This window comes from Muscardinus avellanarius (assembly GCF_963383645.1).
Source record: "Muscardinus avellanarius genome assembly, chromosome: 12".
NCBI classification, from domain to species: Eukaryota; Metazoa; Chordata; class Mammalia; order Rodentia; family Gliridae; genus Muscardinus; species Muscardinus avellanarius.
In genome coordinates, this window is record NC_137798.1 from 60,633,691 (window position 1) to 60,654,432 (window position 20,742).

At 43.3% G+C, this 20,742-nt stretch overlaps 1 protein-coding gene across 1 annotated transcript; it reads right to left on the reverse strand.

Moving 5' to 3' along the window:
• Nucleotides 1-2,587: 2,587 nt before the first annotated feature.
• Nucleotides 2,588-20,170, reverse strand: TBPL2 (TATA-box binding protein like 2; the record flags this gene model as incomplete). The annotated part of the gene is made up of 7 exons (XM_080708239.1): nucleotides 2,588-2,664; nucleotides 8,892-8,986; nucleotides 11,678-11,845; nucleotides 14,538-14,629; nucleotides 15,643-15,730; nucleotides 16,332-16,789; nucleotides 20,120-20,170. 7 exons carry the CDS (start codon nucleotides 20,168-20,170, stop codon nucleotides 2,588-2,590), a joined length of 1,029 nt encoding a protein of 342 aa, XP_080564365.1.
• Between the last annotated feature and the right edge of the window lie 572 nt (nucleotides 20,171-20,742).

Below are 20,742 nucleotides of genomic sequence, written 5' to 3' on the forward strand. Positions count from 1 at the left end.
CCTGGGCGCGGGAGCGGGGCCGGGGCGGGGCCGAGTGCGTGCGGGGCGCGGCCTCCAGAGCCCGGCCTCCCCGGCTCCAGCCTCCCCGAGCCCGGCCTCCCCGGCTTGGGCGCCGCTGCAGATGCGGGGAAAGTTCTGCCTGCCGGCTAACCGACCGAAGTCTCAGAGGCTGGATGAGGCCAAGGCTGGGACTTACCACCTCCGATGTACGCCAAAATAATATAATAATGGGATGCCCCATGGATTAGAGGAATGGGAATGTAATAAATGAATTTATTTAATCCGCCAAGGATGCTTTGAAGTTTGTCTAAAACTACGAGAAACAAAATAGGGTGAAGACCTGGTTCTGGGAACTAAGTCACCACTTTTTTTTTTTTGCGGGTCTGGGGATGGAACCCAGGGGCATTTGACCTCCGAGCTACACCCTCTGCCCTATTTTTTATTCTTTATTTTGAAACAGGGTCTAAGTTGCAGAGGGCCTAAGTAGCTGAGGTTGTCCGCGAACCGAGATCCTCTGGTGTCAGCCTCCCAAATGCTGGGATTACAAGCATGTGCCACCACACCTGGCTTACCACCCATTCTTAATAGTTGTAATTCATAGCAAATTTTTTTTTTTTAACTCTTCAGGCCTGTTTTTCTCCTCGTTAAGGCATATAATTACCGTACCTACCTAAGGTGCAAGGTTCTTCTTAAGTACCTAAGGCCATGAGGGTCCAGTACGTTTAGTAATCAATACATTACTGATAACCAGTGAATGTTCAAATCCAAGTTATATACATTTATTTTTTATCTTTTGCGGGTCTGGGGATGGAACCCAGGGGCATTTGACCTCTGAGCTACACCTGCCCTATTTTTAGTCTTTATTTTGAAACCGGGCCTAAGTAGCTGAGGCTGTCTGCGAACCGTGATCCTTCAGGTCTCAGCCTTCCGAATGCTGGGATTAAAAGCGCGTGCCACCACGCCCGGCTCAGTTATATACATTTCTGAGAGCTGGGTTTTAATAACCTAGCCAATGTCCCTTTTCTACTCCATGTTCTAAGAATTTGAGCCAAGTAGATGGTTAGGATATATATATATATAAGTTTTCTGTACTAGGGATGGAACCCAGGGACATTCTACTGCAAGCAACACCTCCAGCCCTATTTTTTTCCTTTATTTTGAAACAGAGTCTCGCTGGGCAGCAAAGGGCCTAAGTAGCGGTGGCCCTCCCCAACTGTGATCCTCCTGTCTCAGCCTCCCAAATGCTGAGATTACAAGCGTGCGCCACCACGCCTGGCTCAGATGGTTAGGATTTCCCTCCGAGTTTCTTTCTAGGTGGGAAAGTCAGGGGGTGAGTGAAAAGGTTTGAATATGCCTCTGCAGAGAAGTGTAGTTAGAAAAGTAGATTTGTAGGTCGGATCATCTGCACTGATTCCCAAGCATTTCAATAAGCTATCCATTGTTGGCTGCCCTGAATTTTCTCTCTAGCCGGGACTTCTAGTTTTCACATCGAAACTCCCAGCTGCCTCCTACTAGGCGTCAGGTGATGTTCCCCGGCCATTACACACTCAGCCCTTAAGAAACTCGAGTCTTCCTTGCAGAAGGAGGTAAGCACTGACCACACAGGGCCAGGAGCCACCCCAGCATGCCCCGGTTCCCCCCATCATCTAACGCGCTGGTTCTGTAACTTTCTTAGGGCGTCTGTCTGAGCCCATTGTACCTCCATCCTCTTAGTCTATTTAAGTACAATCACATAGGATTCTTTTTTTTTTTTTTCCAGGTCTGGGGATGGAACCCAGGGGCATTCGACCTCCGAGCTACACCCCCTCCCCTAATTTTGATTCTTTTATTTTGAAACCAGGTCTCACTGAGTTGCAGAGGGCCTCACTAAGTAGCTGAGGCTGTCCGCGAACCGCGATCCTCCAGTCTCAGCCTCCCGCGTGCTGGGATTACAAGCGTGCGCCACCACGCCCAGCTTCACATAGGATTCTAAAAGTAAGCAAAAACTAAAATTCCTCTGTATTTGTTTTCAGAATAGCTTACCCTGGACCTAAATGGTTCTTTAAAGAGTTTTAAGTGGGAAATAATATTTTCTGATCATTTCAAACCAAAGGGCTTTTTTGGTTTCTTTTACAGTTTCAGCTTTATGTTTCATTTGCATTCACACAGGGTCCTTCACAGTGCCTTTACCTAATGGTCAGGATCATCTCTGCGATATTTGAAAAAAGCAAAACTAATGTTTTGCTGCTAGGTGATATTATGGATAATATCTACTTTATGCAGTCACTTTAAATTTCTATATATTTTCAGTGAGCACATGTTAATGTACTGAGCAGAGCACTGAATTTTAATACCACAAAAGCATTCTAACAAGGCCCTAAGTTTTTCAAAATCAGAAATAAGTTTGCTTATTCAATTTCTAGAATAATGTTACAAGAGTCAATTTGAATAAGAAATTTTCTTCATTTCTTAGGCATAGTTACATAGAATCACTGTAATAAGTCAATTCAAAATGTATTTGAACGTCTACAATTAAAGGTAGAAGAATCCAGCTGTTTCTTTGCTGGGTTTCTGCACATTCAAACCAGTGTAATGTTGAATGATATACTCAAGCTTTTTTAAAACCTTTTAGAATAGGATAGATGTTTTCAAATGCTTCATAGATCTCAGAACGTTCTTTGGCACCTATAAAGAAATTCAAGTTTATATAATCTATAAATACCAAATTTTCTTAACACTAAAATTTAAATGTTTCAGTTTTTTTACTGGGACGGAACCCAGGGTCATTCTACCTTCAAGCGACACCCCAGCCCTATTTTTTATTCTTTATTTTTACAGAGTTTGAGTTGCAAAGGGCCTCACTAAGCAGCTGAGGCTGTCCGTGAGCCACGATCCTCTGGTCTCAGCCTCCCGATTGCTGGATTACAAGTGTGCGCTACACACCTGGCTCCAATTATTTTTAATATGCTGGAAATCTCTTTAACTGTACCCGAGAAATAGCATTTATTCCTGGTAAAGAAAAGAATTTGGCTATAATAGCTGTATTCCCACAAAGAACATCCCTAGAGCAGAGGGTTTTGTAGTACTCCTACCATGTGGGCTTTGCACTTAGCCACAGTGGTTAAGTGTGGAGTGTTGTGTTTGCCAGGAAAATGGCCCTAGAGGACATCGTCAGCACCTTTGGGCACTTGGCTACCAGCAAAAGGTACTTCCCTTCATCCACTCATCTTTAGTTACATCACGGTGCCCTAACATTGACCAACAGGTGCAGACAAAGTGGAGCTGGAGCGTAAGTTTGGTTGTATGGAAAAGGATCATTAGAGGGAAAATGTGTACCAGCATTAGTTTTGTCTTTCTGGGATTTTTATAACATCACTGCCTAAGAGTTACAAGAATAAAAACATAAACGTTCAAGGCCAGCCTCAGCAACTTAGTGAGAGCTCGTCTCAAAACAATTTTAAGAGGGAGGGGGGCTGGGGATGTAATGCCCCTGGGTTCAATCTCCAATATCACAAAAAACACTAGATAGAGGTAGTGGTATATTCATAATTCACAACTATGTGAATATACTAAATGTTACTGAACTGTTCACCTTAAAATGGACACTTGTGTGAATTCCACCTCAATTGTGTGTATGTGTGTTACTGGGAACTGAGCCCAGGGGCATTCTTCCTCCAAGCTACACACCCCCAGCCATTTTTTGTTCTTGAAAAAAAGTCTAAGTGGCTGAGAGCCCTGCTCTGTTCCCTCTCAAACTTCCAAGTAATGGGATTACAGGTTGCTTCCACCTCAATTAAAATGAAAGAATCAAGGAAGACGCCTTTATAAACTTAATTTCTTTTTAAAAGCGGTAATGGCAACAAACTATTGCCAAGAAGTTTACTATTTGTGGGTCTCTACCCTAAAAGATCTAGGGTGGGGAGAATGGTGAGATCATAATAAAAAAAAAAAAACTCTATAAGCCGGGCATGGTGGCGCACGCTTGTAATCCCAGCATTCGGAAGGTTGAGACTGGAGGATCGTGGTTCGTGGACAGCCTCAGCTACTTAGTGAGGCCCTCTGCAACTCAGCGAGACCCTGTTTCAAAATAAAGAATAAAAAATAGGGCAGGAGCTGTAGCTCAGAGATCAAATGCCTCTGGGTTCCATCCCTAGCCCCACCAAATAAAAACAAAAACAAAAACTCTATACCTTTGGGGGTAGGAAAAATAGATTTTAGTTATAGCACCAAAGTTTTTGTTTCTCAAGAGGTTAGTTTTATAGAAGCCAAACAGTGAGTTGAGAAGCAATAAATAAGACTGCAATGGCCGACACGTTGGGGAGTAAACACCATTCCTAGCCTTGGGGACTAAGGTGGGATTTCTCTGGCATGGTGCACTGGAGAAAGGATGAGCTTTAAAATCAAACGAGGGCTCATATGCCAGCTCTACCGCTGGCCAGCACTGAGTTAAGCAAATGACCTAACCTCTGAGGTTCAGTCTCCCTCACCTATGAAAGAAGGACCTTCTCAGTGTCGTGATGAGGGCTATTGAGTTACTGTTTGTCGGAAGTCATTTGTAAGCCATTAACATTTTGTAAAACCTAACCCTTTTGATTGTCCTTGAATATACTGTAGGATTAGGGAATTTGGGATGGCTGGCCCAAGTACCGATGGCTTATCGTATGATAATTTATTCTTCATACAAATGAAGAATAGAGCAACCTCTTTGGCACTTTGGAGCCTGGCGCGTCTGTGGGTTACCTCACAGCAACAGGCCCCATCGCTGCCTGCTGCAAGAACCATGACCAAGGATAGCAGGGCCTCTGTCCTCAGCTCGCCTATTAGAACATTCACATGTAGCCTTGTACATGGTCGCTATGGTTTGGCAGATCAAGAGAGTAAAAATTCTACATGGGTAAGTGTGTGTGTGTGTGTGTGTGTGTGTGTGTGTGTGTGTGTGTGTGTGTTACTGGGACTGAGACCCAGGGCCCTTCTAGCTCTGGGCTACACCCCAGACCTATTTTATTTCTTACTTGGAAACAGTTTTGCTAAGTTCCTGAGAGACTAAGTTGCTGAGGCTAGCTTCAAACCTGTAATCCTCCTGATTCAACCTCCCAAATTACTGGGATTACATGTGTGCACCACCATGCCTGGCAGTAGGTTATTTCTAAATTCCTGCAAATGGAATGGTACAATGGTTCCAAGTTACCATACATGTGTACCATGTCCCTGGGTGTTCTACAGCTCTTAATAGGCAAGGGCTGGGACTCATTCTTTTCTAAAAGTGACATTGTAACTTCAAATTGGCCATTTTCCAAGCAAAATTTACTGGTCTGTGTTGGGACCTTGTTTTCAACATATCTCCACAGTGCCCTGGCCTTGTTATGGTGCCCAAAACCACATATGACTCTTGAGGACTCCACTGGACACCCTACCCAAGTACCCCAACTTCTGTTTAGATACAGATCTGGAAAGAGACCACCTTGGTCCGCTTCCCCCTGATACTTTCCCCAAATTGGGACCTTGTGTTTTTAATCCCTTTGCAAGTGAGAAGAGTCAAGGTACCTAAGATTACGGAGTAAGGAGTATGTCTCTAAGATTGAGGAAAAATTAACCTAAACATCATAGCTCTAGGCTATAGGTTCTCAAAGTGGATGATACCACCCCCAGGAAGGTGCTAGAATGAAATACAAATACATAGAAGACAAGTTTGTCACTGCATTTGCTTAAAAAAAGTTAAGAGTTCAACCGGACGTGGTGGCTCACACTTGTAATCCCAGCGCTTGGGAGGCTGAGACAGGAGGATCGCACAGGTTCGAAGCCAGCCTCAGCTACTTAGTGAGGCCCTTTGCAACTTAGTGAGACCCTGTTTCAAAATAAAGAATAAGCCGGGTGTAGTGGCGCACGCTTGTAATCCTCGCGCATGGGAGGCTGAGACAGGAGGATCACACAGGTTCAAAGCCAGCCTCAGCTACTTAGTTAGGCTCTCAGCAACTTAGTGAGACCCTGTTTCCAAATAAAGTATAAAATAGGTCTGGGAGTATAGCCCAGAGGTAGAAAAGACCCTGGGTTCCACCCCACTACCACAAAAAAAAGAAAAAAGAATAAAAAGTTTGGCTGGGGGTGTAGCTCAGAGGTAGAATGCCCCTGGGTTCAATCCCCAGCACCACAAAAAATAATTCTGTACACATAAAAATAAGCAAATGTTTATATGACATTAGCTTTTGCAGTACTGAGGATGGACACATCCTCAGTACACATCCTCTGACACAAGAATTAAAGCCGTAGGAGGGGAAATCTGATAGGGTTCAGTAGCATGGTTCTGGGGAACAGACTTATGCTTAGACATCAAACCAGGCAGTGGATATGGAGATAAATGGGCTCACGTCATATAAACGACATTCATGTTTGGGAGGAAGGAGTAAAATATGTAAAAACTCAGATAAAATTTTGTATTAAAAATACAAAATTTTAATAGAATGACATGGGAAAAAGTCTCAGCCATTTCCCTTAATAATAAATTATTGTTGTTGTTATTATTATTATTATTATTATTATTATTATTATTATTATTATTTGTGATACTGGGGTTCCTGGAAGCCCTTCTACCTCCGGGCTATACTCCCAGACCTATTTTATACTTTTTTATTTTTGGAAACAGGGTCTCTTAAGCCAGTGCGGCTGGCTTCGAACCTGCGCGATCCTGTCTCTGCCTCCCAAGCGCAGGGATTACAAGCGTGTGCCACCACGCCTGGCCTCCCTTAATTTTTAAAAATCCTCTTTATATAAAAATAATCCAACTGGAAAAAGTCACAAATATAGCAGAGAATAATTATCTTTTTGCTTTGGTATTGGAGATTGAACCCAGGGACATTCTACTTCGGAGATATACCTTAATACCTTTTTATTTTCAAACAGGGTCTTTCTAAGTTGCTGAGGCTGTCCTCAAACCTGCAATCCTTCTGTGTCAGCCTCTCCAGTACTGAGTTGTGCACCACCATGCCCAGCTCATAATAATTGTCTTTAAGATTATGGTTAACTCATACAAATCCTTAGGAAAAAAATAATAATTTAGTAGTCAAAGGGATGTTATATAAACACTATAAGAAATAAAATGCTGGTTGGTATGTTAAAAGTGATAAAGCAGTGAAATCATTTTCACTTATATAAGTATTATTTTGCTTTTTCATGCTGCTGAAGCTTTTTAGATATATAGCCTAAATAAATGTATGATATTTTAATACTGTATCATATTTACCCTTAAGAATTTGGCAATTTACACTAAGAACCTTGGAAATAGTCATATCCTTAAACAAAAGTTCCATTTTAGAGTGTCCACATTAATAATTTTGTACGAACGGCATGGTGGTACATGCTTGTAATCCCAGTACTTGGGAGGTTGAGACTGGAGGATCTGGGTTTGCAGCCAGCCTCAGCTACTTAGTGAGACCCTGTTTCAAAATAAAGAATAAGAAGATTGGCTGAGGGTGTATGTAGCTCAGAGGTAGAATGCCCCTGGGTTCAATCCCCAGCACCACAAAAAAACAACAAAATAATTCTGTACACATAATAGTAACCAAATGTTTGTGCCATTTGTTTTTGTTTGTTTTGCAGTACTGAGGATGGAACCCAGGGGTATTGTACCTCTGAGCTATACCTCAGCCCTATTTTTTAGTTTTTGGTTTTTTTTTTTTTTCAACAGTGTCTTATTGAGTTGTGAAGGGCCTCCCTAAGTAGCTGAGGCCATCCATGAACCAGGATAATCTGGTCTCAGCCTTCTGAATGCTAGGATTACAAGTATGCGCCACCAGGCCCAGCCTTCTGTTTGTGCCATTTATAAGTAACAGGAATGTTTCAGCCAGACATGGTGGTGCACACCTGTTATCTCAGTTCTTAGGACACCAAGACAGGAGGATTGCAGAATCAAAGGCAGCCACAGCAACTTAGTGAAGCTCCCAGCAACTTAGCAAACCCTCATTTTTAAATTTAAAAAAAAAGAAAAGATAGTAGGTGTAGTTCTGAGGTAGAATGCCCCTGAGTTCAGTTCCCAGTACCACAAAAGAGAAAAAGGAACATTTAATTATTTGACAATGACAGAATAAGTTTGGTCACTAACTTATTAGAATAGGGATGGAAGTATAGGCCTACTGGCCAAAGCCAACTTGCTGTTTTTGTCATCTGAGAGGCAGCAATGATTTTATGTTTTTAAGTGGTTGGGGAAGTTAGGCATGGTCTTACATACCTGTAATCATAGCTACTCTTGTAATTAAGATTACAAGTTTAAGGCCAAACCTGGGCAACTTATAGCAAGTCCCTATCTCAAAAAGGGCTGGGGGTGTAGACCAGTGGTGGAATACTTGTCTAGCATGCATGAGGCACACTCACCCATGCCTGCACGCACGTACACACACACACACACGTGGTTGTGGGAATAATAACAAAGAACACTAATACATGACACAAATTATATGAAATTTACATTTCAGAGCCCATTTTGCTATGTAACATTCATAGCTGCTTTTGCACTACAATGATAGACTTCAGTAGTTCTAGAGACCCTATGACCTCTAGAACAAAAGTTCTAGGAATATTTAGTGTTTGATCCTCTACAGAATAAGACCCCCGTGTCTTAGAACATTGTGCAGCTATTAAAAATCTTCATAAGTATGTAACAATGGATCATACTGTAAATATCATAATGGTTAATAAAAAGGCAGGATGTAAAGATGAATATAAATCTCAAAATTGACATAAAACATGAAAGAGTCATTGTTTTAGGAATTGGGACATAGGGGTGATGTTGTATTCCTTTCTACATCTCATTTCCCCAGTATTCTTTAATAAGAATTATGTTATACTAGTGGACAAAACTAAGAAGGAAAATCACATAACTATTAACTTTTATGAAAGTGGAAAGTAATCTTAGAACTTACCTGTCAACACAACTTTTCCAGATACAAAGATAAGCAACACAATTCGTGGTTTTACCATTCTATAAATAAGGCCAGGAAACAGTTCAGGTTCATAACTGTTAATACACAAAAGGAAAATTAAAAATAGCACTCTTATCTGCTTTTCCAAAACATTCATGACCCAATGTACTAAAGCTGCATATCAAAACAATTATAAATAAGTGTTATTTTAACACCCCCCCCAAGTTTTAGTTATCTTGATAAAAGTAGAAAGTTTTTTTTTATTTCTTATGGAAGTGCTGGGTATCAAACCCAGGGCCTTGAATGTGCTAGGCAGGCACTGTTACTCACCTATGTTTCCACCCCTGAGTGTAGATTCTAAGGAAATTGAGGTAACCTGGGGCATCAGATTTAACGTATTAAGATCTTATTAAATGTTCTCCATCTTTCAACAAAAGCCTGCCAATACAGTACTTAAGGATATTTTTCTTGATTTTCTAAGTTCCCAATCATTAAGCACATTTTGTACTTTTAGCAGATTACAACTATTTGTCTTTAGACAACTACTGTCCAAAGTTTGTACAATTCAGAACTTGTTCCTATGAATAAGAACTCATTCATATTTACTACTAAACGTAATCTGGCTTCTCCATGACACAAAGAATGACAGGGTTTAAGAACCATTTCTCCATGGGCTTGTGTTTTCCATTTCTCCATACCTGTATTTCTAGTACTTAGGAGGGTGAGACATGAGAATCACAGGTTTGAGGTCAGCCTCAGCAGTTTTAGAATAAAAAGGGCTGGGGGTATAGCCCAGAGATAGAATGCCACCAGATACTCCCCCACCCCCACTCCCACCCCTGCCAAAGAACCACTTTTCTACCTCCAGCCTAGAAAAAAGGACAGATTCCTAGATGAGGCCCTCCCCAAAGGAAGTCAGGAGGTAAGAGGAGGCTGATGAAATAAAGCTATCCACAAAGCAATGGTTAGTGGAGAAGGAAAGAAATCACAGATCAATGTAATACACTTGAATCTTTACTTTTAAAGGGCAAATCCAGACCACATTAGAAAAGCCCCATTCAGTTCTGTATTGAATAAAATTCATAACAACCAAAGTGAAATCTCTTAGTACCAGAAAGGTACATCATAATGGTGAGGTGACTGACACCCCTGAAGGATATGGAGGTCACTGTGGGTGAACCTTTCTCCCTGAGACATTGCTCTGCCTTACTATAGAAAGCCTGTGAAGATTTCTATCCACTATTCCCAACATTTGAGAGACCACCATACTAGCTGGAGTCTCTTAAAGCCCCCAGGAACGCCAAGGTTCAGGCCAAGAAAAAGAAGGCTGGGGAGACAGAAGGAAATTTTCCATTTGGTCTTTCAACTGAACCTTAAAACTCTCAGACAAAGAGAAAACAAAAGGCATTGGTATGTAAATGATGGCTAACTGTATTTGCTTTTAAAATCTTGGTTCTAAAATGCTCAGCTTAATGGCTGGGCGTGGTGCTGCTTGGGAGGCGGAGACAGGAGGATCACCCAGGTTCCAAGCCAGCCTCTCTGGCTCAAGAGACCCTGTTTCCAAGCTGTGGGGATTAATATACCAAGGACACCACCATGATGGAGGATACAGCCAAGCTCACAAAGAGAGCCACCCAAGCAAAATAGGACTAGACAGGGCCACGTTCACAGATGATGCCGCAGCCATTCTGTTTCCATCTCCTCTCCAACCCTTTCCCCCTTGCCAGCTGTCAGCCCTTGCTATTGCCTAACCTGTCTCTCATGCCCCTGACTTTTTTAAAACATATTTTCCCCTTTGCTTCTTGCCATTGTCATGACCAAAGCCGTGTGTGTCTGTTTTATAAGTCTGTAAGCCATGGGGCTTAACGCTTGGGCCTCTGGCCAGCAGCATGGCATCACCCGTGAGCTTTTTAGGACCAAATATACAAGCCAGGTCTCTGATGATGCAGCCCAGCCGGGACTGTGGGTTCCAGTGAGCCATCCAGGTGATCATGCTACAGTTAAGTGAGGACCACTGTTTCCAAACACTGGGCCCACCTGTATTACCAGTACTTGGAAAGCTGAAATAGGAGGATCGCACGTTTGAGGATAGCCTCAGCAACTTAGCAAGACCCTGCTTCAAAATAAAAAATACAGCCAGCCTCTTATTAAAGTAAGTGCCTCTTACTTATTGAGGCACTCCACAACTCAGTGAGACCCTGTTTCAAAATAAAAAATTAGCTGGGCGTGGTGGCGCACGCTTGTAATCCCAGCATTTGGGAGGCTGAGACTGGAGGATCGCGGTTCACGGACAGCCTCAGCTACTTAGTGAGGCTCTCTGCAACTCATTGAGACCCGGTTTCAAAATAAAGAATAAAAAATTGGGCAGGGAGTATAGCTCGGAGGTCAAATGCCTCTGGGTTCCATCCCCAGACCCGCAAAAAAAAATTTTTTTTTTAATTAAAAATAGGGCTGGAGTATAGCTTGGAGGTAGAATACCCCTGGGTTCCATCCCTGGTACAAGAAAGAAAGAAGGGAAGAAAGAAAGATTGGTTGAGGGTATAGCTTGGAGGTAGAATGCCCCTTGGTTCAATCCTCAGCATCACACACACACACACACACCCCACTGGGCCCATTCAGTAGCCTATGGGGACCCGGGTACAGCATCTTAACCCTCTCACTGACTAAGCCACCCTATTTACTTTTAGTACGTCATAACTTTCTCTGAGAGATGCCTTATATAGGCATCCCATAATATAACTTCAGGACCTTAGTAAATGCAAAATTAAAGTTGACAGCCATCATACCTACTGAACTGCTGATGGGTTAGCACCAAACCCTCCAGCCTGATGGAGAATCTCACGTCACAGGTTCCAACCATGTTCTGAATCTTAAAATCGAGGAATCTGGCAGGGAAGCCAAGCTTCTGCACCACACGTGCATACTTTCTTGCCGCAAGTCGAGACTGCTCTTCACTGGAGAGGGCCAAATGCAATTAGCGCAGTCTCCACCAGCACACCCCCTTCATGGTGCTATGTTTCTACTATTTGGTCCATATTATCCCTCGGTGCATGCTGTGTAACTGTTGTAGGCTCCTTGACAAGGTCCCGCCTCCCATACTTCCGCCCCTAGCATCTTAGCCGAGGTCCAATACAATGGACAGTTGCTAAACTGAGCCATACACAGATTTTGTCTTCATTTGTCAACTGCCACATATATGGTTCTTTTCCTTTTACTGATGTTAAATGTTATTTAATGGGATTCACTATTCCCCTGGTTCTCAGTGTTCTCTAACAGCAACACCTGAAGACTTGCAGAAAAAGCCAAGTCGCAGGTCCCTCAGACATGCAGACACTCTGGGCGGGGCCGGCAGATGCGTGTTGACAAGTCCTCCAGGAGCTTCGGATGCTCACCAAGTTCAAGACCCATCAAACTAAGTAAAATTTAGTGTGTGCCACTTATGTATGAGTTACAACAAAATTAAGTACAAATGCATAAGCAAAATGAATTGGAGGAAGAAAAATATACGTACTGATCGAGTGGTGTAGACTTCCATCTTTATGAAACAAATTGTTGAAAAAAAGTTAAAGTACCTCTGAATCTGCTGAACAATTGCCATTCAACTCACACCCAACACGAAAAAGAAACCTATCCAGCTTTGTGGCTGTCTTATTTTATTTTTGTGGTACTGGGGATGGAACTCAGGGGCATTGTACCTCTGAGTTACACCCCTGGCCCTATTTTTTAGTTTATTTATTTGTTTATTTATTTGTTTATTTATTTTTTTTTGTGGTACTGGGGATGGAACTCAGCGGCATTCTACCTTCAAGCTACACCTCCAGCCCTATTTTTTTATTCTTTATTTTGAAACAGTGTCTTACCGAGTTGCGAAGGGCCTCACTTAAGTAGCAGAGGCTGTCCCCAAACCACAGTTTTCCTATCTCAGCCTCCCAAATGCTGGGATTACAAGCATGTGCTACCATGCCAAGCTTTCTCTTTATTTTTGAAGCAGGGTGTCACTGAGTTGCAAAGAGCCTCTCCCAGTAGTTGAGGCTGTCTGCGAACTGTGATCCTCTGGTCTCCACCTCCCAAATGCTGGGATTACAAGTTTTCACCACCACGCCTGGCTGGTTCTTAAAGTGTGTGTCCTACTCTAACCCTAAATTCATGGCAGGGAACTGGAAGTCCTGAGAGTTGAGGCTTCCATTTTTATTGGGTTCTTTTCAATATTACTATTAGGACCCAACAGTGAGTAGCAGAGTGTGCTGGACAGGGTCAATGCCTGGTGGAAAAATCATGTGAGTCCCAATCTCATTTTTAAGTTGTAAGTCAGAAGCTCCTAAAAGAAACCAAGTGTAGTGGTACATGCCTGTAATCTTTATACTTGGAGGCTGAGACAGGAGGATCATAGGTTCAAGGCCAGGCTCAGCAACTTAGTGAGGCCCTCAGCAACCTAGTGAGACCCTGTTTCAATACAAAAAATTTAAAAATTTAAAAGAGGTAGAATGACTCTGGGTTCAATTGCCTACTGGGGGAAAAATTGTAACCTGAAGAAAATTGTAAGTTGATAAATGCTTAAATACAAAAAGCTATTAAAGGGCAAATTTCTCCATATTGGGCAAAATACAGAGTAAGCAATTTGCATGTTTATGAAAAAATATTTAGAGCTGGGTGTGGTTACGCACACTTGTAATCCCAGCATTTGGGAGAATGAGACCAGAGGAAGATCACAGTTCACGGACAGCCTCAGGTACTTAGTGCGGCTCTTTGCAACTCAGCGAGACCCTGTTTTGTGAGACCGCATTTCAAAATAAAGAATAAAAAACAGGGCTGGGGGTGTAGCTCGGAGGTAGAATGCCCCTGGGTACCATCCCTAGTACCACACACACAAAAAAAGAAGAAATAATTTAATCTCACTAGTAAATCAAGGAAATACAAATTGAAACACCTTTTTCCCATTGATTAAGCAGATGTAAAGAAGAACACAGACAGCCATTGTTCATATAAGATGAACACCGGGTGCATCTGTAGGTGAGGAGAAATTGGCACAACCTCTCAGGAGAATGACTTCCTACTCATCTTCTAGCACCTATGGAGAGAGCAGCTCTATTGCCAGCTTTATAGTGAAAGAACATAGATCAGCTCAGGGCTTCCTCCGTGCAAGATCCAGGAAAAAGATGCCTCCTGAGCTAACGCTCAGGAAATGTCTGGTTCAGATAGTTCTACCCACTTAATTGCAATGAGAAAAACCCAAAACCCATGTTAACATCCCCAGGCGTAAGCCATGCTTCATGACTGCAACATTTTTTAATGTACTTTCAAAATGGGTTGTAATAGCCCACACAAGTTCCATTGGTTCAACAGAGGGGTCAGTAAAGTGTGTGATAAAATTTAGTGCTATAAGACTGGGTGTTTTAACTCAAAATTTAGCATTTTATGAAGTTAACTATTTGGCAAAGGAAAATAACCTGCTTCTAACTATGTGCTTTTCTACCCCTGGAGCTGGGAATTGAACCCAGAGCTTCCTGTGTACAAGGCAAACACTCTACCGCTGAGTTAGACACATCCCTGGCCCAGCCCACTATGTGCTTCCAAGCTAATGCTATGTGTCCTCCTGGTACATAGTGAGTTGTTTATCTGAGAAAGGTGAAGAATGGCTCCTCGTACCTTTTGGCTCCTGTGCAGACCATTTTCCCAGAGCTAAATATGAGGGCTGTTGTCCTGGGCTCTCGGATCCTCATTATGACAGCTGCAAATCTCTGTACACAGAAGTTGAGAGGAGACTCAGCCTGTGCGAGGAGTTAGCATTAGCCCAGTGAAAAAGCAGGGCTGGATATGCAAACGGCCAGACTGGAGGAGAAAACTAAACAATGTCTGGGTCATTCTCCCCACGTTAAAGGAATTGTGAGTTTAAAATACACTTAAAGAAATGAGAGGAGGGCTGAGGGTGGTAGAGAATAAAATGTGCTTAAGATGCTGATTTTTCAATAATGTGATCATTGCTGCAGACGTAGGAATTCTAATTCATCGTGTGTATCTGTCCTTATAATAGTCAGCAATATAAAATAAAGGAAAGCTATATTGCATTTGGGTAATATTCAGGTGGCACTAAATTCAGATGTCAGCAACAACACCACCACAACAGCAAAAACAAATACTTAATCCATATTTAGTTGATGTTTGCAAGGTCTCTGGGTTCCTACTAATGTGGACTTTTCATCCAACTCCATAAATCCTCTACCACCTCAGCCAGTAAACTTCTTCCCAGTAGGAATCAGGTTTAACTCATCTTAGTACTAAGTATGGAGCTGGGCAAGTCAGTAAGTGGTGACCGGATTAACTCAGTAAATGGGTCATGGAGATTGGATGCCCACCCTCGGCAAGGCACAAAGAATAGATTTTATTCAACTTAGAGGTGGGGGTGGATCCTGAATCCTGCAGTAGTAAGTGGAAGCTTGAACTATGAACAATTTAGCTTTCTCAAGTAAGAGAAACTATAAATGGGAAAATACACAAGAGTCAGCAAGATGGAACACTTGGGAAAAAAAAAAGTATTTCCAGAAATGATGGCATTTTAGCATAGCTAGTGTCCCAACAGGCCGAAAATAAGGAAAAGATAAGAGTCTTACTTAGGAGCTACCCAATCACTATTTAGCACAGAGAATGAGATCTCTTAAAAAGCACTAGTTAAAATTTTGAATTGCCAGAGCATTTTACTACAGATCCTAAACCAAAGAGAAACTAATGGTTGAAAGATACTGAGAAATCTTACCTTTGGGTTATATTCTGCATTTTTGGCATGCAAAGCTATTTTCTTTAGATCCAACCTACAGGCCAGGTTTACAGTGGAAACTATGTTCCTGAAGAAATAAGCCAACTTAGAAAATCATATCAGATATAAAGAATAAAAAAGACAATCTTAACACTTTCCTCATCTCATAGTTATACCTTAGCAGTTTCCTAGGGGGAGAATTCTTAGTGTGAAATAAATAGAAACATAGTGCCCCTAGGAAAGCGCACAATCCCAAAGTAGCAAAACAGATTTTTCTGAAATTTCATGACTAAAATTAACGTTTAAACCTTTTTATTAAAAAGCCTCAAAATAGACACCATGATTTCAAATCAAGCTGCAAATCAATTTTACATCGTTACAGCCTTTGCGTTTATTCAACCCTAACCACAGAATTTTCAGCAACTACAGTGCTTTCGTGTAAACAGTAAAAGTCCTTCAAGAATATGCCCGTTAATCCTTAGCTACCTCTTAGGAGATTAAGAAATAGTGCTTCAATCTTACAGATAACCTGACTGTCCAAAGCTATAATCCAGTAGGAAGTGATAAAGAAAAGTGAAATCTGAAATTCTCTTTTGTACACTATTACCCTGAAATTAGTTGTTGGTGATTCAGGAACATAAGATGCATACTCATAAGTATCACTTAATCTAAAAAATAAACCTACTTACTGTAGTTGAGGCACAATTCCAGAACATTCTGAAGCAGGAGTCATTGGTGTCATGGGAGTTATGGATGCCAGAGGCAAGGCAGAGTTTGGTTTCTGGGGAGAGGTCGGGACTGCATCAGCACCACGAGGGTGCGGATGTTCACGGGAGTTTGATAGACTGCTGCTGTTGAGGCCCAGCTGAACATCCGGCTGGCTGGGTAAGGGCAGCCTGCCTTGTTGACTTTGCGCTTTCTGGCTTTCTTCATCTTCATGCTTGCTTCTCATAGAAGTCTGGTCTTTATTTTCTTGGGCAAGTTCATCTGGTAGGAAGCTAAGATCCACAGATGAGAAATCATGGGCTGTTTCTCTGACTTCTGCATGTGAATTGAATGTGGCCTCCGGATTGGATGGATTAGGTAGGTACACATCATAAGGCACAACGGGGCTGAAGAGGGGAGACACTGGTGGCGCAAGGTCATCCTAGGCAGTTCCCAAAGCAGACAAAACACAACAAACAATGGTTTACACCAAAGGGATACCACTGTGGCAGGCAGTATGTTTGGTGGGAGAGGCAGTTCAAGATTACTTCTATTCTTGCCCTGCCTCTTTCTGCAAAGTACCATTAAGATTATAGCTGGGTGTGGTGATGCACACTTGAAATTCCAGTATTTGGGAGATCACAGGAGGATCACAGGTTCATGACCAGCCTCAGCAACTTAGGCCCTTCACAACTTAGACTTTTTCAAAATAAATAAATAAATAAGCTGGGTATGGTAGCATATGCCTGTGACCCCAGTACTCAGAGGGCTGAGTCAGAAGTATTATAGGTTTGAAGCCAGCCTCAGCAACTTAGTAAGATCTTGTTTACTTATTTAAAAAAATAAAACAGGGGTAGTGGTAGCTTGGAAGTAGAATGCCCCTGGGTTCAATCCCTAGTACCAGAATTAAACAAATAGCCAGGTGTGGTGGCACATGCTTATAATCCCAGCATTTGGGAGGCTGAGACAGGAGGATCACTGTTCTAGGACAGCCTCAGCTACTACTTAGTAAGGGCCTTTGCAACTCAGTGAAACCCTGTTTCAAAATAAAAAGAATAAAATAGGGCTGGGGGTGTATCTCAGAGGTAGAATGCCCCTGGTTTCCATCCCCAGTACCACACACACACACACACACACACACACACACACACAATATATATATATATATATATATAAAATAGGGCTGGGGATGTGGCTTGGAGGTAGAATGCCTCTGGGTTCACACACACACACTATAGTGCAGGTTACAGCATACTTAAAAGTAATGTATATCTTTATTTTTCCGTGGTACTGAGGATGGAACCCAGGGGCATTCTACCTCTGAGCTACACCCCACCCTATTTTTTGTCTTTTTTATTTTTTTAAACAGGGTCTCACTGAGTTGCGAAGGGCCTTGCTAAGTAGCTGAGGCTGTCCTTAAACCACAGTCCTCCAGTCTCCGCCTCCCAAATGCTGGGATTGCAAGCGTGCGCCACAAGCATGTATATCTTAAAATGCAGAAGAGGCATTTATCATAAAATGTTTATTATTTGAGCTAGATCCCTAGATAGTGCTACTCTCTAAATCCAAATGTGTAATAAATGCAACTGAACAACATACTCTCAATTGTGATGTACTTTGAAGATAATAGCTTCACTGTACTGCTTGAATTAAATATAAACTTGAATTGACTTAATTTTTAAAGTTTTAAATTCACATTTTAGAGAGAAATATGTGAGGTTTAAGGTACAGTCTTGAATGTTAATCAAGACTCAAGTTGAATCAAAGGACAGATAAGAAAACATTCTTGGAAACATGAATTTTCAACAGGAAAAGAGTTACTGAAATTGAAATGTTCAAAAGAGTTTAAATCAATGTATTGTATTTCCAGTCCAGGAAAGGCTGCTCAATTACCATTACCCAGCATCGGAGGAAATAGGGGTGCTCCTGAGGGAAGCAGCTGATGTAAAATTCAAGAGTTTTCTTATTGAGAAACTGTTAACCTCGCCACATGCATTGCCACCTGCTTGGCACAAGCCGCAGGCCAGCTTCCAGATCGGGAGCCCTGCTTACAAGATAACCCCCTCCCTGAGATTTTACTTCTGACAACTGAATGGTCCCACATGCATCCTGTTGCTTCCTCTGGATGAAAAAGTGTCCTCCACCTACACACAGTATCTGGCTGGATCCTGTTGAACTGTTACCACCAGTCCAGCAGATGGCAGAGGTAACCAAGTGTTCAAAGGAAATACTTAGAATCTTGAAGCTATTCTCTCGAAACAAGATTTGCAATCTCTACTTCATTCTGAATTATGTAATTAGTCCCCCCCCCCCCAATCTCTTCAGAGTGGTCCCAAGAAAAATGAGGTGGGTCCCAGTACTTGGGAGGCTGAGACAGGAGAATCACAGGTTCTGGGCCAGCCTCCACAACTCAGTGAGACACTCTTTCAAAATAAAATAGGGCTAGGGTTATAGCTTGGAGGTAGAATATCCCTGAGTTTGCTGGGCTTGGAGGTGCACTCTTATAATCCCAGTTCTTGGGAAGCTGAGACAGGAGGATCAAAGGTTCATGACCAGCCTCAGCTGCTTAGTGAGGCCCTGTGCAACTTGGTGAGATCCTGTTTCAAAATAGGGCTTGGGGTGTAGCTCTGAGGTAGAATGCCCTGGGTTCAATCCCTAGTTCAGAAAAAAAAAAAAAAAGACACTCTGGGTTCAATCCAAGAAAGAAATAAGATAAAATAAGGAAAGGACGGAGGAGGAAAAAGTGAGATGGTGCCGCTCATGGTGGTGCATGCCTATAACCCCGGTTCTTGGGAGGCTGAGACAGGAGGATCGCAGGTCAGAACCCAGACTAGGCAATTTAGTAAGGCTCTCAGCAATTTAGGGAGACTATTACCCAATAAAAAATGAAGTAGGGCTGGTGATGTAGTTCAAAGTTAGAATGCTCCTGGGTTTGAGCCTCAGCAACACACTCACTCACTCACTGCAGCATGGTGGCATGGCCTGTAGCTCTGCCGGCTAGGGAGATGGTGGTGAGAATCTCTTGAGCTCAGGAGTTCAGGACCAGACTAGGCCACAGAGGTGGGCCCCCTGCCTCTTAAAAATGTAACTGAAAGAATCTGGGTAGTGGTACACACGTGTAATTCCAGTGACTGAGGCAGGAGGAAAGATGGAAGCTAGCCTGGATAATCGAGAGCCTGCCTCAAAATTAGAAGGGGAGGACCTGGTAGTGTAGCTCAGAGGTAGAATGCCCCTGGGCTCAATCTCCAGTACCAAGAAATAAAAAACAAAGGGCTGGAGTATAGCTCAGTGGCAGAGCGTCCCTGAGTTCAATCCTCAGTACCCTGGCGTTGGGGGTTGGGGTGGAGAGTCAGCTGAAAAGTTACACGTGCCTCCAGGTCACGATTTTGCGAACTCCATACCACCAGCTCCTGCAGGGAGACTTTCTGGTGCCTTCTCTCTGGCATCAAAGTTTGCATCCCAGAAGGTAGCAGGTCAGTGGGTTCCAGGATAGGAGTCTACCTTTGCCCCAACACGGGAAGAGACCTTTGGATGCAGATTCGGAGGTCATTATGGCAGGTTGGGGGCTAAACACAGGCCCTGGATACACTCGGCCACAGTCCAGGTCTGGTGGGCAGTCTTGGTAATTTCATCTCTCGAAGTTTCTAGGCGGGGTTTAACGGAACCCACCTCTTTAGGTGGTTTTAAAGAGAGGTCGTGAAGGCAAAACGCCTGGCAGCCTGGCCTTGGCGCCCGGCAGTAGGTGGGGCGTGCCTCGGGGACTGCAGCTCACCTGGGCGGCGCACTGGTCCAGGTAGAGCTCCAGGTACTTCTCCCCCTCCATGGGCGGAGGTCCCGCTGTTGGAGGAGTTGGGGGGGGGGCACTGGGGACAAATAGGAGGTCAGCCCCGTAGGGAGCGGAGCACTCGGAGCGCGGGCAGGCGCCCGAGCCATTTATCAGCCCCGCGGGCACGTGGCGAGGCGGGGCCGGGCTCCCCAGGTGGCGCCAGTGAAGGGATGCGCGGGGCGCGGGATGCAGGACTCGGCCCCGCTCGCCAGCGCTGGGCTCTAGCTGGACTGCGCGGCGCAGGTGCGGAGGGCAGGGCGTGCGGGAGGCGCTGGAGCCCGGGCTGCACCCGCCCGGGAGCGATCACTGCGCTCTGATCGCAGCTGAGCTGGGCCCGGACCTGCGGATTAGATCTTCTCCAGTACTTGCAGATGCTGCCTTGGCCTCTAGAAGGAGAGTTCGCTTCAAGTAGCATAAAAAGCAAGCGCGGTGGACACTGAGAAAATGAAAGATTTTCTTTCTTTTTCTCCCCCCCCCCCTAGATTTTTTTTTGTTCTCAGCAGAGCAATGGAATTTGAGACTTCGAACCTAGGCAGGTGTAGCATTTTTATGTTACTACTTTTCACCTT